Here is a 19,431-nt window from a genome sequence, read left to right as displayed (position 1 = left end):
ATTTTAATGTTTTAAAACACTCAAAACAGCCTACCCGACCACTCAGAGGCGTCCGCACTTGTTTTGCATCACATTCCAAAAATGAACCGTTGCACGCCTGACTATTTGAACTATTGTGGAGGTCAAAGAGCAGCAGCACAGTCAAATGAGCTCAAGCCTTTTCAGTAGTATTATAAAGGTTGTGATATGGTACCAAAAGAGGAAGTGACTCTGTGCTTCTGAAATACTGAACAAAGCTATACCATCCCTAACAGACCTGTTAAAAGAAGAACATACGTCAGTAATATGCATAAGCTGGAAGTGGAAAACATCACACCATTATGAATTCAATACCTCTAAATCACTCTTCATGTCATTCAGTAGTACTAGTGATCCACTGAAATAACCTATGAAAGCATAGCACCAGAAACATTGACTTTCTATCCACCCCAGTATTCTGGTACTCCAGTGAGGGGCTTCTTTTGTGAATGAGTGAGGTCTCTTTGGTCGAATGGAGTAATGGTCCCTCCTTCTCTTGGATTATGGGATGGGTGTGGTATTGTGGTATTAATCTGAGCAGACGGCAGGCAGCCTGCCCTTGACTAGCGACTAGCGAAGGGCTGTTGTGTTTCTGTTGGAGTGACTTCACACCGCTCTACAGCTCTGTCCAGTCCACACTGCTCTCTACAGCTCTGTCCAGTCCACACCACTCTCTACAGCTCTGTCCAGTCTACACGGCTCTCTACAGCTCTGTCCAGTCTACACGGCTCTCTACAGCTCTGTCCAGTCAACACGGCTCTCTACAGCTCTGTCCAGTCCACACTGCTCTCTACAGCTCTGTCCAGTCCACACTGCTCTCTACAGCTCTGTCCAGTCTACACGGCTCTCTACAGCTCTGTCCAGTCTACACGGCTCTCACCAGCTCCAAGGGAAAGAGACTGGTATAGTTTCTCCTCTCCACAAAGATGAACCTCTTCTGCTTCTCTCTGGTAAGGCTTTTTTAAACTTCTCTTCAGAGTGTCGGGCTCTCTCTCTCAGACGTGTGTGGTGAAGAGGGGCTGATGTATTCCTAAAATTACAGCGGAGTGAGAGGCACACTAGCGTAGCCCCCCCGCAAGAAGAGGGGGGTGGTGAGCGTTAATTGATTATTTCTATGACAGAAAATTTGCCTCACTGCATTTTTGTCTCTTCCCCATGGTAAAAGAAATTCCAACAAAATGGGGGGGGCTTCCTCGAAACTTGCGGGGGGCTCCGCGAAACTGTGCTACACCACCGGAGAGGCATGGCTTGATTTGGTGGTGGATTTGAGCCCAGCGGAACTGAAACGGACTAGGATTTCTGTGGGGCTTTACTTCAGTGTCTTTTGATGAATTTTGTGATGCTATAGAATCTGTATAGAGTCATTGGAAGCAGTGCAATTGTGTATTGTACTGTAAATGTCTGTGATTGTGTATGGAAGCAACTAAGTGATACTATTACAGTACTATTACACTAGAGAGTAGCTTTGACGTGTGTTTTTTTAGATGACCGAAATATGGGAGATTTCATAGATTTATAGAAGGAAATAATTACAAGCACAACTGTATTAGAGGAGTACAGTCCTCTCCTTGGCCAGATGTTGGGAATGTTGAACACAGTTCAGGATTATTGACCAACATGTCCTCAGAACTTATCCAAGGTCATCAGGTTGAAGAAGCATGATTGCTGCTTCAGGCTTTTGATTGCTGCGTTGTTGTTTCTGTTGTTATTCACCACCACGTGTATCAGGATCTACTACAAAATGGATCAATGGATGTAATGGATCAAGAAAGTTCTAGAGGTGCAGCTGAGAAATGATGTCTTCTGAACTAAAATATAAACACAACATGCAACAATTTCATAGATTTTACTGAGTTATAGTTCATATAAGGAAATCAGTCAACTAACTCTTCAATGGCTGGAAGTTGCTGGATAGTGGCGGGAACTGTAACACACTGCCATACAAATCGATCCAGAGCATCCCAAACATGCTCAACGGTTGACATGTCTGAGTATGCAGGCCATGGAGAACTGGAACATTTTCAGATTCCAGGAATTGTGTACAGATCCTTGCGTCATGGGGCCGTGTCTTATCATGCTGAAACTTGAGGTGATGGTGGCGGATGAATGGCACGACAATGGGCCTCAGGATCTTGTCATGCTATCTCTGTGCATTCAAACCGCCATTGATAAAATGTACTTGTGTTCCTTGTCCGTAGTTTATGCCTGCCATACCCTAACCCCACCGCCGCCATGGGCACTCTGTTCACAACGTTGACATCAGCAAACTGCTTGCCACATGATGCCATACACGTTGTCTACATTTGCCTGGTAAAGTTGAAACCGGGATTCACCTGTGAAGAGCACCCTTCTCCAGCGTGACAGTGGCAATCAAAGGTGAGCATTTGCCCGCTGAAGCTGGTTACAACGCCGAATTGCAGTCAGGTGAGGATGAGGAGCACGCAGATGAGCTTCTCTGAGACAGTTTCTGACAGTTTGTGCAGAAATTCTTCGCTTCTGCAAACCCACATTTTCATCAGCTGTCTGGGTGGCTGGTGAAGAACCCGGATGTGAAAGTCCTAGGCTAGCGTGGTTAGACGTGGTCTGCGGTTGTGAGGCCGGTTGGATGTACTGCCAAATTCTCTAAAACGACGTTGGAGGCGGCTTGTAGTAGAGAAATGAACATTCAATTATCTGGCAACAGCTCTGGTGGGCTTTGCTGCAGTCAGCAAGCCAATTCCACGCAGTCTACAGTGTGTCCCTGATTGTGTGTGTGTGTGTGTGTGTGTTCAGGAGGGTTCTATGGACAGTCTGTATGAGGCTGTGCAGGACTCCAGTGATGCCCAGGTCTACACCATCCCCAGCCGTTCCTCCAGCCGCTCCTGTAGCCTTGCCATGCTGCTAGATGAAAACCCCAAGTTGCGTGGCTCGGGACGATCCATTTCCATGGTGAGTACACATACATATGCATTGTACACACTTGTGCACAAACGCATGCACATACCTATGCAAATGCATGCATTCACACACCGACGCACACATACAGACACACACACACACACGAGCGCACACACACTTTGTACCCTTAGATTGAGTTTTCATTGGGAAGTCAATTTTCCAGAATGAAGCTCTTGACCTTGAATAGATCAAATTTTAAAAGCTGTAGCTCCTCTTCTCTGTGTGCCCAACATACTCACTGATAACCGAGTTCATGAAATTGTCAACTGTATAGTTTAGAATTTATATAATGCCATGTCATGGGTATACGTTAGCTATCTGGACAAACCAGAGCTAAATCTTGTGGGGTACCTGTTCTTGCAGGAGTTGAGACTTGTGGTCTGCCAGAGGATCAGATTTGACCCAAACAATAAAGCTGATTATGAAATTATGATGATGAAACAATCAATTTACAGCTGGTCCTAAAGTCATTACCATTAGCCGCCAATCCATTCAGTTCTTCTAAGTTAGCATGGACATCACAACCAATAGTTTTGTCATATTTATGCAAACTTTTTCATGCCAATAGGCAAACTCTTCCACATTTAAGCATGTAGAATCAAATATTGATAATGTTCTCTTTTGCTTTCAGGAGATCTCCCAAATGCAGACCAATAACACCAAAAAAATTAAAAGAATGTGAGTTTATGTCATTTGCTTTGATCGTTCTCCTTTGACAGAGTGTGCGTGCAGGGCAGTGTATCCATAATAAAAAGCACAGTGAAAGTGCAGCAGCCCTGAGTTCAGCCTTAGTCAGTAGAGTAAAATGGCTCCAAAGGCGCTATATCCTCCCAAGGGATAATACTTTAAGTCGCAGCTCTTTACCAAGCTTCCTGACTTTCTGCCCCTATGTAGATTTCACACTGTAAGCCAAGCATCTGTCTATTTATACAATGCTCTCTAAAGCGAAAGATTGGGAAGGAAGGAACATCACAATCTAAATCAATTACACACTGGAAAATTTAATTTTCATTTCAGTGTCACTTGTCAAAGCAATCTATGTGATCAGATGAAGAGGATCCCCTGTTATGTGGGTTGCCAAGAAAGCAGGCAGCGCAAGGTTCTGTGCTAATTTGAGTACATTTCTCAGTCAAGTCTCAGTCAACACCTTTGGCTATTCTAATTGATGTCCCACTTCAAAAGCTACGCAAGCAGTGCCTAAGAGCAAACTCTATGACCTTTCTGTTGTTATACAGCTATAAACTACAAAGAGAAATGTTTAACCACTACAACGTACATGATTGAACTGTATGGGGATTCTCTCTCACTTGAAGACATACCAGGAATTTCTTTAAATACATATGTAGCAGTAGACCACAATATGGTTCACATCCATTTGTTAATACAATTGTGTTGTGGTTAGACTGGGGATTAAAACAATATCCACTTAAAATGTAGTAAATGTAGTCAGATCTACTGCAAAGATCCCTGGGACTTGCTGTCTTAAGTGTACAGTTTCCCTTTGGGTCAATCAGGCTGTTGAAATGGCAGATTGTGGCTTAATCCTGACATTTTTCTGTCCTTTAATTTCAGAACACATGTATCCAAATCAGCACCAGAAAACAGAACTTTAGGTATGTATGATAAAGGTCTGCTTGTGTGGTGTACTGCACTCCCGAGTGGCGCAGCAGTCTAAGGCACTACATCTCAGTGCAAGAGGCGTCACTACAGTCCCTGGTTCGAATTTAGGCTGTATCATATCCGGCCGTGATTGGGAGTCCCATAGGTTGGCGCACAAGTGGCCCAGCATTGCCCAGCATTGGGTTTGGCCGGGGGGAGGCCGTCATCGTAAATAAGAATTTGTTCTTAATTGACTTGCCTAGTTAAATAAAGGTTAAATACAAATAAATAGGACCTCCTGAGTGGTGCAGTGGTCTAAGGCACTGTACCGCAGTGCTAGCTCTGCCACTACAGATCCTGGTTCGCGACAGTGAGACCCATGGGACGGCGCACAATTTGCCCAGCATCGTTCAGGTTAGGGGAAGGTTTGGCCGGCAGGGATGTTCTTGTCCCATCGCGCTATAGCGACTCCTGTTTCAGTCCGGGCGCAATGCACGCTGACACGATCGCCAGGTGGACAGTGTTTCCTCTGACACATTGGTGCAGCTGGCTTCCAGGTTAAGCGGGCATTGTGTCAAGAAGCAGTGTGGCTTGGCTGGGTTGTGTTTGGGAGGACGCACGGCTCTCGACCTTCGCCTCTTCCGAGTCTGTACGGGAGTTGCAGCAATGGGACAAGACTGTAACTACCAATTGGATACAATGAAATTGGAGAGAAATATAATAAATATATATATATAAAGAATTTAAATATAAAATAAATAAAAAAGAAAGTGCTAGCCATGCAGATTTTTTTCAAGACTTAATGATATACTGTACCACTAAGAGCAAAAATAGATTTGAATTTTATTTTACCCTTATTTTACCATTATACAATGTATATTTATATTATATATTTTATGTATATTTATGTATATTTTATGTATATTTTACCATTATACAGGTAAGTTGACTGAGAACACATTCTCATTTACAGCAACGATATGGGGTATAGTTACAGGAGAGAGGAGGGGGGATGAAATGAGCCTTTTGGAAGCTGGGGATGATTAGGTGGCCAGATTGGGAATTTAGCCAGGACACCGGGGTTAACACCCCTACTCTTACGATCTTTAGTGACCACAGAGAGTCAGGACACCCATTTAACGTCACATCTGAAAGACGATCGATAAACAGTTTGGCATTAGACGGACATACAATTACAACCAAATAGTCAAACCTGAGCAATGCACAGACAAAAAGTTATATTACCAAGAGAGCATTGCACCACAACCTCTGGATGTTTTTGTGCTGAATGAGGTAAAAAGATCATTGGGATTGTCCCATGAGTCTACTACAGCAATTCATTTTGGAAGGGAGGACATTAAAAAAGACAATTGGAAAGCCCAGCTTAAACTCTCATTGCCAGTCACAGTTACCTACTTGGCTATCTGTGGTACTTAGGGCCTCCATTTTGATTTCACTGTGTTGTGCCCTGACCTTGGTCAGCCAAATAAAACCCTTAATGGTTTTGATTTCTCTCCCTGCAGATCAAGCCTCTGCCGTCTGCAATAGTGCTCTCTGGCTGCCAGCCAAAATCCCCCCAGAAGAAGATTTAGATTTAGGCCACATCAAGAACAATCAAAATGAAGGTAAATTGTCTGGGGATTTTGAGGTTAAGCTGATCTATTCGCTTGCGTTCATTTGGACACTCAACCACATGGGATCTAGCTGTGGTGTCTGAAGAGATTCCCATAGCATCCAAATCCTTCTTATGGAGACTGTTGTGCAGACTGGAGCTTTTCTTAACACACTTGGCTGTCAGGCCTTGGATTAATTAAGTGCCAACAGGATATGAGTGTAAAAACACTGGTGTCAAAGCAGGGCATGTGTCATTTTGTCAGTGTACTACAGTACATGAGGTTGTGGTGGGGGCATTGCATTAGTGTGTAGTACATGAGACACAAGGTAGATTTCACAGCATAGCACTGAAACTGAATGTGATCATGAATGGATACAAAACATTACATCTCAGAACAAAAGTCCCAAACACAGTGCTGTATTGGAACATTTCCTATCAGGGTTTAGGAGTTTAGAGAGACTTCTGACTGGTGTGATTCTGTTTTTCAGAGATGATCAAGCCCATGGTCAGAACTGAGATCCAGGCCAAAGCCACGATCAGAACCGATGTCAAGACCAAAAAGGGAAGAGGAGGACGCAAGTCGAGCATGAAGAAGAATGAAAAGTCACCAACCCCACCAATACCACCAACTCAGGTTGGGAAAAAGAACTGTCCCTCATTTTGTTCTGTTACGGTTTTCTAATGGTGAAGGAGAGTCGGACCAAACTGCAGCGTGTCGATTGCGATCCATGTTTATTTAAACAAATGTAAAACACGACTAAACACGAACACTACAAAACAATAAACGAAACGAAAACAGCCTATACATGTGTCAACTAGCATCAAACAAGGCCATCAAGACACTCAGGACAATCACCCACAATACAACCAAAGAATATGGATGCCTAAATATGGCTCCCAATCAGAGACAACGATAAACACCTGCCTCTGATTGAGAACCACTTCAGACAGCCATAGACTTTCCTAGAACACCCCACTAAGCTACAACCCCACTAAGCTACACACCACATACAAAAACCCATGTCACACCCTGGCCTGACCAAATACATGAAGAAAAACACAAAATACTTTGACCAGGGCGTGACAGAACCCCCCCCCTAAGGTGCGGACTCCCGAACGCACCTCAAATCAATAGGGAGGGTCCGGGTGGGCGTCTGTCCATGGTGGCGGCTCCGGCGCGGGACGTGGACCCCACTCAGTTAATGTCTTAGTCCCCTCTCCTTGCGTCCCTGGATAGTCCAACCCCGCCGCCAACCATGGCCTAGTAGTCCTCACCCAGAACCCCACTAGACTGAGGAGCAGATCGGGACTGAGGTGAAGCTCGGGACTGAGGGGAAGCTCAGGAGTGAAAGGAAGCTCAGGAGTGAAAGGAAGCTCAGGAGTGAAAGGAAGCTCAGGAGTGAAAGGAAGCTCAGGAGCGAAAAGGAAGCTCAGGAGTGAAAGGAAGCTCAGGAGCGAAAAGGAAGCTCAGGAGCGAAAAGGAAGCTCAGGAGCGAAAAGGAAGCTCAGGAGTGAAAAGGAAGCTCAGGAGTGAAAGGAAGCTCAGGAGTAAGAGGAAGCTCAGGCAGGTTGATGGATCTACCAGATCCTGGCTGACTGGCAGATCCTGGCTGACTGGCGGATCCTGGCCGACTGACAGATCCTTGCTGACTGGCAGTTCTGGCAGATCCCGGCTGACTGGCAGATCTGGAAGAGTCTGGCTGACTGGCAGCTCTGGAAGAGCCTGGTTGACTGGCAGATCTGGAAGATTCTGGCTGACTGGCAGATCTGGAAGAGCCTGGTTGACTGACAGTTCTGGCAGATCCCGGCTGACTGGCAGATCTGGAAGAGCCTGGTTGACTGGCAGATCTGGAAGCTTCTGCCAGATATGGAAGAATCTGGCTGACTGGCAGATCTGGAAGAGCCTAGTTGACTGGCAGATCTGGAAGAGTCTGGCTGACTGGCAGATCTGGAAGATTCTGGCTGACTGGCAGATCTGGAAGAATCTGGCTGACTGACAGATCTGGAAGAGCCTGGTTGACTGGCAGATCTGGAAGATTCTGGCTGACTGGCAGATCTGGAAGAATCTGGCTGACTGACAGATCTGGAAGAGCCTGGTTGACTGGCAGTTCTGGCAGATCTGGAAGAGTCTGGCTGACTGGTGGATCCTGGCGGACTAGCGGATCTGGCAGATCCTGGCTGACTGGCGGATCCTGGCTGACTGGTGGATCCTGGCTGACTGGCGGATCCTGGCTGACTGGCGGATCTAACTGATCCTGACAGACTGGCGGCGCTGGGCAGACTGGCGGTGCTGGGCAGACTGGCGGCGCTGGGCAGACTGGGAGCACTGGCGGCGCTGGGCAGACTGGGGGCACTGGCGGCGCTGGGCAGACTGGCGGCGCTGGCAGCGCTGGGCAGACTGGCGGCACTGGTGGCGCTGGGCAGACTGGCGGCTCCTTGCAGACTGACAGCTCCTTGCAGACTGGCAGCTCCTTGCAGACTGACAGCTCCTTGCAGACTAGCAGCTCCTTGCAGACTGGCAGCTCCTTACAGACTGGCAGCTCCTTGCAGACTGACAGCTCTGGCTGCTTCATGCAGACTGACAGCTCTGACTGCTCCATGCAGGCTGGCAGCTCTGGCTGCTCCATGCAGGCTGGCAGCACCTTGCAGACTGGCAGCTCCTTGCAGACTGACAGCTCCTTGCAGACTGACAACGCTTTACAGACTGACAGCTCCTTGCAGACTGACAGCTCCTTGCAGTCTGGCAGCTCCTTGCAGACTGGTAGCTCCTTGCAGACTGGCAGCTCCTTGCAGACTGACAGCTCTAGCTGCTCCATGTAGACAAGCAGCTCTGGCTGCTCCATACAGGCTGACAGCTCTTGCTGCTCCATGCAGGCTGACAGCTCCTTGCAGACTGACAGCTCCTTGCAGACTGGCAGCTCTGGCTGCTTCATGCAGACTGACAGCTCTGACTGCTCCATGCAGGCTGACAGCTCTGGCTGCTCCATGCAGGCTGGCAGCACCTTGCAGACTGGCAGCTCCCTGTAGACTGGCAACTCCTTGCAGACTGGCAGCTCCTTGCAGACTGACAGCTCTGGCTGCTTCATGCAGACTGACATCTCTGGCTGCTCTATGCAGGCTGACAGCTCTGACTGCTCCATGCAGACAGGAGACTCTGGTAGCGCAGGAGAGGAGAAAGGCTCCGACAGCGCAGGAGACTCCGGCAGCAGCGCCGGACAGGCGGGAGACTCCGGCAGCAGCGCCGGACAGGCGGGAGACTCCGGCAGCAGCGCCGGACAGGCGGGAGACTCCGGTAGCGCAGGAGAGGAGAAAGGCTCTGATAGCGCTGAACAGGCGGGAGGCTCCGGCAGCGCAGGAGAGGCGAGGCGCACTGTAGGCCTGATGCGTGGTGCTGGCACTGGTGGTACTGGGCCGAGGACACGCACAGGAAGCCTGGTGCGGGGAGCTGCTACCGGAGGGTTGGGGTGTGGAGGTGGTACTGGATAGACTGGACCGTGCAGGCACACTGGAGCTCTTGAGCACCGAGCCTGCCCAACCTTACCTGGCTCGATGCCCACTCTAGCCCGGCCGATACGAGGAGTAGGAATATACCGCACCGGGCTATGCACCCGCACTGGGGACACCGTGCGCACCACTGCATAACACGGTGCCTGCCCGGTCTCTCTAGCCCCCCGGTAACCACAGGAAGTTGGCTCAGGTCTCCTACCTGGCGTAGCCATACTCCCTGTGAGCCCCCCCCAAGAAATGTTTGGGTCTGACTCTCGGGCTTCCATCCGCTCTGCCGTGCTAGCTCCTCATAATGCCGCCTCTCTGCTTTTGCTGCCTCCAGCTCGGCTTTGGGGCGACAATAATCTCCAGGCTGTTCCCAGGGTCCTTTACCGTCTAGAATCTCCTCCCAAGTCCATTTCTCCAGGTAGTGCAGCCCCTCCCACTGCAGCTGCTGCTGCTCCTGCTGCTGCTGCCTCTGTTGCATCTCCTGTGGCTCCTGCCTGTTGACACGCTGCTTGGTCCGTTTGTGGTGGGTGATTCTGTTACGGTTTTCTAATGGTGAAGGAGAGTCGGACCAAACTACAGCGTGTCGATTGCGAACCATGTTTATCTAAACAAACGTAAAACACGACTAAACACGAACACTACAAAACAATAAACAAAACCGAAACAGCCTATACATGTGTCAACTAACATCTAACAAGGACATCAAGACACTCAGGACAATCACCCACAATACAACCAAAGAATATGGCTGCCTAAATATGGTTCCCAATATTAAACACCTGCCTCTGATTGAGAACCACTTCAGACAGCCATAGACTTTCCTAGAACACCCCACTAAGCTACAACCCCACTAAGCTACACACCACATACAAAAACCCATGTCACACCCTGGCCTGACCAAATACATGAAGAAAAACACAAAATACTTCGACCAGGGCGTGACATGTTCAGTACCTTGAGCTTATACAATTTATTTCTCATTTACAAATGTATGTTTTCCCCTATCTATTTGTTCCAAAACTTGATTGAATAAATAAATTGTTTCTTTCTGTGGTTGTATGTAGGTGGTGAGTTACGAGGGATGGGCTCAGAACGCAGATCTGCCCAACAGCAGGCAGAGAGACCTGGTGAGTGATCGGCCCAACAGCAGACCCCATGCTGTCCATCCCATGCCAGCCCAGAGTCTTACAGTCTTATAATGATACGGCGGTCTGCCTGTTTTTACATCCAAAGAGCCTCTTGGCCTTAAATTGGGCAATCACTTAACACAAATGCTGATTGAGTTTTAATACTGTACAGATGGCTGAGCTGGGAGAGGGGTATCACTATGCCCCCATAATCTCTGGGCCACATGGCAAAGAGGGGTGGGTTGTTGGGGTGGCACCAGGGGAGTGCCTACTCTCACTAATTCACAGTGAGGAACAGACATGGTACTGCTTGCCAATTGTGTGGGAGTGGATCGACATTTGGCCATTCAGAGCCTCTCTCAGTCCCTGTGTTGGCAGCTTGGCACAGAGGCTAACAAGACTAGTGCAGAGTGCTGGTATACTAAAATGGGATTTGGACACCAGTAGTGCCAGCATCTCACCCAGAGGCTAACAAGACTAGTGCAGAGTGCTGGTATCCTAAAATGGGATTTGGACACCAGTAGTGCCAGCATCTCACCCAGAGGCTAACAAGACTAGTGCAGTGTGCTGGTATCCTCAAAGGGATTTGGACACCAGTAGTGCCAGCATCTCACCCAGAGGCTAACAAGACTAGTGCAGAGTGCTGGTATCCTAAAATGGGATTTGGCACCAGTAGTGCCAGCATCTCACTCAGAGGCTAACAAGACTAGTGCAGAGTGCTGGTATCTTAAAATGGTATTTGGACACCAGTAGTGCCAGCATCTCACCCAGAGGCTAACAAGACTAGTGCAGAGTGCTGGTATCCTCAATGGGATTTGGACACCAATACTGTAGAATCCGCATAAAGAAAATATGCACATTTTTCCACCAGTGGAAATTTATTTAAAAAAAAATTAAAATCAGTGGATGGTGAAGTATTGCACACAAAATGTACGTTTCCTCTTAAGTTTTCATCTACACTCTAAAAAAATAGGTTCCTGGAGTATCCTTTAGGGGTTCTACAAATTGAAACTGTGGGGGAACCCCTATAAGTTTTTCGAAGAACCCTTTTTAATGGATCCTCTAAGAACCTTTGAAGAACCTAATGAGGAACCTTTTGGGGTTCCTTTTTTAGCTACACCCTCCCCTATTATTATTAATAATAATACACATAACAATAATACAATATTTTAGTTGTCAGTGATTATTATGATTTTAGTGGCAAAGCATAATAAACCAATCCAAATATGAGCTAAACCCCCAGCAGAGCCACAAGTCCAATGGGTTTATCCTCTGGCCTGTTGATGTTAATGTGTTGATGTTCTCCGTATCCACAGCCAGAATGATTTTGCAGTGCACGGTGATCTAGCAGGTTTCCTGTTATATTCATCAGAGGTGTAGGGAGGGTGAAGTCTGTAAATCCAAACAAAACATGAACACAGCAGTATTCGTACCTTGGTTTTTGTGGTAAGTGTGAATGAAAAAACTGTTTTGATAATTGTTTTTCTACACATACCTTGTCCATAATGTAGAGGCCTATCGGATTTTAATCGAAAAGATGAGGAGGATGGTGCATGTGATCTGCATAACATACCAATTCCAATTGACATACCTTCGTATGTATCCTCGTTTGTATACCTGCAGACGCAGACACAAAATTGAGCAGTTCAGTTACCTGCACTCAATACAGCTAGCCTTCAACTTATTCTTAGAGCATACAGTACCTTTTCTTACCTCTTTGTTGATTGATATCCATTGAATTGTGTACATTTTCTGTTTTAGAAAGATTTGCAAAAATATTAAAAGAAAGATGGTATCATCACAAAACAATATCAATTTAGATTATATAAGAGACAAACCTTACCATAAACTGAGGAGATCTTTACATTTTTCAGGTAAGTGCCTGCACCTGCTGTCCTTTCAAATTAAAATCCAAATGTTTAGTTGGGCAGTTAGGTTCCTGCAAGAACACCCATCAACTAAGGAGGTTCTTCGATGAACCCCAACTCCTATGGGGTTCTTGGGAGAACCTTTTGGGGGCAATTTTCAGTGCCAAGAACTCTAAGGTTCTCAGAAGAACTCTGAGGATCTTAGAAGAACCCTTGTTGAACCCCTAATTTTCTGACTGTACTGAATAAAAATCCATATAATTTTCAACATTACCGATAGTTTTGTAACAAACTGTTACGTTAAATAGTAAATGTACCCACTCTGGTCTTGACACGTGTGCTCTAGCCAACAACTCGCAGATACAGTGTGGGTAGGCTGTGCAGGTAGGCTGTGCGGGTAGACTGTGCAGGTAGGCTGTGCGGGTAGACTGTGCAGGTAGGCTGTGCGGGTAGGCTGTGCGGGTAGGCTGTGTGGGTAGGCTGTGCGGGTAGGTTGTGCGGGTAGAATGTGTGGGTAGGCTGTGTGGGTAGGCTGAGAGGGTAGGCTGTGTGGGTAGGCTGTGCGGGTAGGCTGTGTGGGTAGGCTGTGTGTGTGGGTAGGCTGTGTGTGTGGGTAGGCTGTGTGTGTGGGTAGGCTGTGTGTGTGGGTAGGCTGTGTGGGTAGGCTGTGTGGGTAGGCTGTGTGGGTAGGCTGTGCGGGTAGGCTGTGTGGGTAGGCTGTGTGGGTAGGCTGTGTGGGTAGGCTGTGTGTGTGGGTAGGCTGTGTGGGTAGGCTGTGCGGGTAGGCTGTGTGGGTAGGCTTTGCGGGTAGGCTGTGCGGGTATCAGAGGAGGCTGCTGAACGGAGGACATATCATAATAATGGCTGGAACGGAGCGAATTGAATGCCATCAAACACCTGGAAACCATGTGTTTGATACCATTCCACTCATTCTGCTCCAACCATTACCACAAGCATGTCCTCCCCAATTAAGTTGCCACCAACCTCCTGTGGTGGGTATAGTCTACATCAGTGGTTCCCAAACTTTTTGTTGTTCTTGTTGTAGGAGTAGGAACTCAGTCTGATTTTCAACTTTAAAAAGTTGTAATAGAAGAATGCACAGTGTGCAGTTTTCCTCTTGTTATGTCAGTCATTGCTATATAGTCATAACTATTTATAACTTGTCAGAGATCTCCAGATCAACTAGCCCATGTCAGCTAACTTTATCCCCCATAGATTTCGTTGCAATGTTTGAGTCACTAAAAATATCACATGAATAAACATTAGACATGGCAAAATGTATAGAATTGCAAGAAAAATAGCTTAAAAACTGCAATTTTTCTTGTACCCCATGACAACATGTGTAGAATTTGAGGGAATAAGCTAAAAACCTGCAACATTTTCTCTCCACCAACAAGAGGGGTGTGAACAGTTTGTGTCATGAACTGTGCTTGTCACCATAGAAATAGACGTGGGAGGCACTGGATGTTCCCCAATGAAAACGTTTAGAAACCCTTGGTCTACATGATGACATTGTTATGGAAAAAAGCGAGAATATTTGTATTTGTTAAACAGCTGTCAAGCATCAATCATCATGTCACTAGAATAAGACCCTCAATATTTATGGAAAAGGAGCATCAATATCACAGTACACCTACCACCCTCTGATATTCATCAAACCTATTTCATCTGTAGCCTAATAAACTGCATGGTTTCCCAAGTCGCAGTGGGATGAGGACCACACACCATAACATCGCGTTACTCCAAGTTTACTATGAAACGATGCACATTTCCACAGGCAAATATTTCTGGCATCATTAATTTGACCAACACAGAAAGATCCCACCATGAACAAACAAACTATCTGTCGCCATTTATAAAATTGTACCGAAACTTCCTGTTTCCATCACAGATTTTTTTATACATTATGACATTGCTTGGATAAAAACTGGATGGAAATGCGGTTATTGACAATCTTATTGACAAGTTTGTATTATGTGTTTGATTTTTGTGATGCTCCAGATTGTCCATGCCAACGGGGAAGTGGCCAAGCCCAGAGTTCCCATCAAAAAGAGTCAAAAGCCTGGAAGTCAGAAGACTGGGAAGAAAGGGAGTGCAAAAAATGGAAAAGAAGGGGCCAAGAAAAATCAGGACACCTCAAGAAATAAGGAACTCAGAAAATGTACCACAGACAATGACACTTATGGTATGTCTCCTTGGTCATATTAACATAGAAAGTAACAACATGACAATGCATGACCAAACATACGTGTCCTATACAATTTTGATGAATGTCCATACTTGTCAGTTGTTCATTTCTGTAGCCTTCTTCTCGGGTCTCCACCCAGCAGGGCCCATCCCAGTGAAAGCGGGACCCTATCTGGATGTGGTCCGGAGTTCAGCTCCTGTTTGTAAGTCTGTACTAACATCAGCCCAGGAGAATCCTACCGTAGCCCCGGTGGCCATGGAGCTGAGGACCGGGCCTGGAGGCCCTGGAGCTCCTCCCAGAAACCAGCGCTGGAGTAACCCAGCCGAGAACGCTCCAGATTGGGGGACCTCCTACCACATCTGCCGCAGGCCCCTCACAGAGTACCCCGTTTATACCCATGACTACACCCTGCCCCGGGCCAAGGCCTGGGACAAGCACCAGGGGCTGGCCCAAGATGCGAGCCTGAAACGGGACCCCTTGCCCCAGGGTGTCCCCCTCTCTGTTACTGATGTGAAACTATGCGACCGCAATGTGAGTTAATGGCAAAAAAACAACAACACTGTTAAAGTAGATTATATAGTAGATCTGATATAGTAGATTATATAGTAGATATGTTATAGTAGATTATATAGTAGATATGTTATAGTAGATTATAGTAGATTATATAGCAGATCTGTTATAGTAGATTATAGTAGATTATATAGTAGATATGTTATAGTAGATTATATAGCAGATCTGTTATAGTGGATTATTTTGTAGATCTGTTATAGTAGATTATAGTCGATTATATAGTAGATCTGTTATAGTAGATTATAGTAGATTATATAGTAGATCTGTTATAGTAGATTATACAGTAGATATGTTATAGTAGATTATAGTAGATTATATAGTAGATCTGTTATAGTAGATTGGGAATTTTGTGGACATGTTTATTCCAATCTATACCCTACTTCAAATGCTTTGGAACCAAACAATCAAAATGTTCCTTTGAAATAGATGATTTGTTTTATTTTAACCCATAGTAAGTGACCGCTAAAAATATTACGGTTTGGGTAAACAAACATTAGGAAAGAGAATGTGCTCACATGCACTCATTTAGATATTTCTACACATGCAGTATATCCAATCAGTGATATTCAGGGAGGACATCAAATCAAATGTATTTATGTATTGCCATTCTTACATCAGCTGATATATCAAAGTGCTGTACAGAAACCCAGCCTAAAACCCCAAACAGCAAGCAATGCAGGTGTAGAAAGCAAGCAATGCAGGTCTAGAAAGGCCAAAACCCAGGAAGAAACCTAGAGAGGAACCAGGCTATGAGGGGTGGCCAGTCCTCTTCTGGTTGTGCCGGGTGGAGATTATAACAGAACATGGCCAAGATGTTCAAATGTTCATAAATGACCAGCATGGTCAAATGATAATAATCACAGTAGTTGTCGAGGGTGCAACAGGTCAGCACCTCAGGAGTAAAGGTCGGTTGGCTTTTCATTGCCGATCATTGAGAGTATCTCTACTACTCCTGCTGTCTCTAGAGAGTTGAAAACAGCAGGTCTGGGACAGGTAGCACGTCCGGTGAACAGGTCAGGGTTACATAGCCACAGGCAGAACAGTTGAAACTGGAGCAGCAGCACGGCCAGGTGGACTGGGGACAGCAAGGAATCATCATGCCAGGTAGTCCTGAAGCATGGTCCTAGGGCTCAGGTCCACCGAGAGAGAGAAAGTAAGAAAGAAAGAGAGAGAGAAAGTAAGAAAGAAAGAGAGAAAGAGAGAATTAGAGACAGCACACTTAAATTCACACAGGACACCGGATAAGACAGGAGAAATACTCCAGATATAACAGACTGACCATAGCCCCCCGACACATAAACTACTGCAGCATAACTACTGGAGGCTGAGACAGGAGGGGTCAGGAGACACTGTGGCCCCATCCGATGATATCCCCGGACAGGGCCAAACAGGAAGGATATAACCCCACCCACTTTGCCAAAGCAGAGCCCTCACACCACTAGAGGGATATCTTTAACCACCAATTTACCATCATGAGACAAGTCAGAGTATAGCCCACAAAGAGTTCCGCCACGGCACAACCCAAGGCGCAGCGCCAACCCGGACAGAACGATCACGTCAGTGACTCAACCCACTCAAGTGACGCACCCCTCCTAGGGACGGCATGGAAGAGCACCAGTAAGCCAGTGACTCAGCCCCTGTAATAGGGTTAAAGGCAGAGAATCCCAGTGGAAAGAGGGGAACCGGCCAGGCAGAGACAGCAAGGGCGGTTCGTTGCTCCAGAGCCTTTCCGTTCACCTTCACACTCCTGGGCCAGACTACTCTCAATCATATGACCCACTGAAGAGATGAGTCTTCAGTAAATACTTAAAGGTTGAGACCGAGTCTGTGTCTCTCACATGGGTCGGCAGACCATTCCATAAAAATGGATCGCAATAGGAGAAAGCCCTGCCTCCAGCTGTTTGCTTAGAAATTCTAGGGACAATTAGGAGGCCTGCGTCTTGTGACCGTAGCGTACGTGTAGGTATGTACGGCAGGACCAAATTGGAAAGATAGGTAGGAGCAAGCCCATGTAATGCTTTGTAGGTTAGCAGTAAAACCTTGAAATCAGCCCTTGCCTTAACAGGAAGCCAGTGTAGGGAGGCTAGCACTGGAGTAATATGATCAATTTTTTTGGTTCTAGTCAGGATTCTAGCAGCCGTAAACCACAGCCCTAAACCACAAACCACTCACATGCTCTGAGTGGTTTGTGTGAGACAAAGCTATTGTTTGGGGTTTATGCGACATTGGGGCAGATTATTTCAGATTACTCCAGTGTTGTGATTGTGTAGGCTCCTATAGATGTATCTTCTCCTTTGATTCTTGTAGAGGGATCAACACCTATGGGTTACAGGTCATTGAAGGCAAAACTAGGCAAAAGGAGTAGCTAGTATTTGGACAAATGTTTATCTTCAGGAATCCGTAATATGGCTATTTCAGATTTTTCTTTCTAATAAACAGGGTTATAATATAGAAAATAGTGCCATGTCTAAAAATATAGGATTATATCTGTCAACAGCATCAATTGAAAAAATAAGCATTCCTAATGTTTAGGGAGTTCAATTCTAAATCAATATAAACGTGTGTATGTACTGTTGGTACATTTCCATCGTATGCTGCCCTCTAGTGACTTCATGTAGGATTAGTTTATAAAAATAATTTCATTCAACATTTAAGAACAATACCAAGCCTCCTTACGTTAAAAAACGGCTGAGTATTACCAAGGGTCGGCCTGGAATTAAGAACAATACCAAGCCTCCTTACGTGAAATACGGCTGAGTATTACCAAGGGTCGGCCTGGAATTAAGAACAATACCAAGCCTCCTTACGTTAAAAACGGCTGAGTATTACCAAGGGTCGGCCTGGAATTAAGAACAATACCAAGCCTCCTTACGTGAAAAACGGCTGAGTATTACCAAGGGTCGGCCTGGAATTAAGAACAATACCAAGCCTCCTTACGTGAAATACGGCTGAGTATTACCAAGGGTCGTGGCCTGAATTAAGAACAATACCAAGCCTCCTTACGTGAAAAACGGCTGAGTATTACCAAGGGTCGGCCTGGAATTAAGAACAATACCAAGCCTCCTTACGTGAAATACGGCTGAGTATTACCAAGGGTCGGCCTGGAATTAAGAACAATACCAAGCCTCCTTACGTTAAAAACGGCTGAGTATTACCAAGGGTCGGCCTGGAATTAAGAACAATACCAAGCCTCCTTACGTGAAAAACGGCTGAGTATTACCAAGGGTCGGCCTGGAATTAAGAACAATACCAAGCCTCCTTACGTGAAATACGGCTGAGTATTACCAAGGGTCGGCCTGGAATTAAGAACAATACCAAGCCTCCTTACGTTAAAAAACGGCTGAGTATTACCAAGGGTCGGCCTGGAAGGTCGGAAGAAATAGATTAGAAACTGTAATCCTGGATTGAGACAAACATGACTGATTGCAAGCAGTGTGGGATTACGAAATGTTTTTGTCCATAGCCTTTTCTCTTATTTGCCATTGATCGATTGTAGTTCTGCATTCTAAAAATGTAGTTTAAACCCCTCACTATAACATCAAAGGACTGATTATGCATATATAGGAGGACCATATATAGGAGGACCATATATAGGAGGACCATATATAGGAGGACCACGACGTGCCTCTACAACCTCTGCATGAACTCATTATCTTATTTGTTTCTGATGTGAATTTGACCATTATTTGTGAGGAGAATGTTTGTTCGCTTCTCTTTTATTACTTTGTATAAGACAACAGAAAACTCCCCAAGCTGAGGCCTGTGAGTAATGATGAAAATGACAAATGGTTTTAGAACATTCCACTGCAAGGAAGAAGTCATGTAGAACAGCTTGCTGTAACCTAATAACCCACATACTAGCTTGCTAAAACGTTATAGACCACAGTATGAATTAAAAAGGTCATTGATGCTGACTGATTCCATATTTTTTTATGTGCAAAATGTATCTTATTATAGCCATTTACATAGCCTAATGTAAGATAATCACAGCATGTTTGATTTAATGTGGCAGTA

At 45.8% G+C, this 19,431-nt stretch overlaps 1 protein-coding gene across 1 annotated transcript in view; it reads left to right on the top strand.

Annotated features, from left to right (window-relative positions):
• Positions 1 to 554: 554 nt before the first annotated feature.
• The window catches only part of LOC118396880 (uncharacterized), a 28,165-nt gene continuing 9,288 nt past the window's right edge, over positions 555 to 19,431 (top strand). The window contains exons 1-9 of the mRNA XM_052467877.1: positions 555 to 968; positions 2,791 to 2,946; positions 3,587 to 3,633; positions 4,528 to 4,568; positions 6,078 to 6,179; positions 6,658 to 6,803; positions 10,729 to 10,791; positions 14,661 to 14,844; positions 14,990 to 15,378. Of these exons, the coding sequence (XP_052323837.1) occupies positions 945 to 968; positions 2,791 to 2,946; positions 3,587 to 3,633; positions 4,528 to 4,568; positions 6,078 to 6,179; positions 6,658 to 6,803; positions 10,729 to 10,791; positions 14,661 to 14,844; positions 14,990 to 15,378 (1,152 nt within the window). The 5' untranslated portion in view covers positions 555 to 944. The remainder of the gene's footprint in view (positions 969 to 2,790; positions 2,947 to 3,586; positions 3,634 to 4,527; positions 4,569 to 6,077; positions 6,180 to 6,657; positions 6,804 to 10,728; positions 10,792 to 14,660; positions 14,845 to 14,989; positions 15,379 to 19,431) is intronic.

The sequence above is a fragment of the Oncorhynchus keta genome, chromosome 18, assembly GCF_023373465.1.
Source record: "Oncorhynchus keta strain PuntledgeMale-10-30-2019 chromosome 18, Oket_V2, whole genome shotgun sequence".
NCBI lineage: Eukaryota > Metazoa > Chordata > Actinopteri > Salmoniformes > Salmonidae > Oncorhynchus > Oncorhynchus keta.
This window is presented reverse-complemented; position numbering and strand designations above follow the sequence as displayed.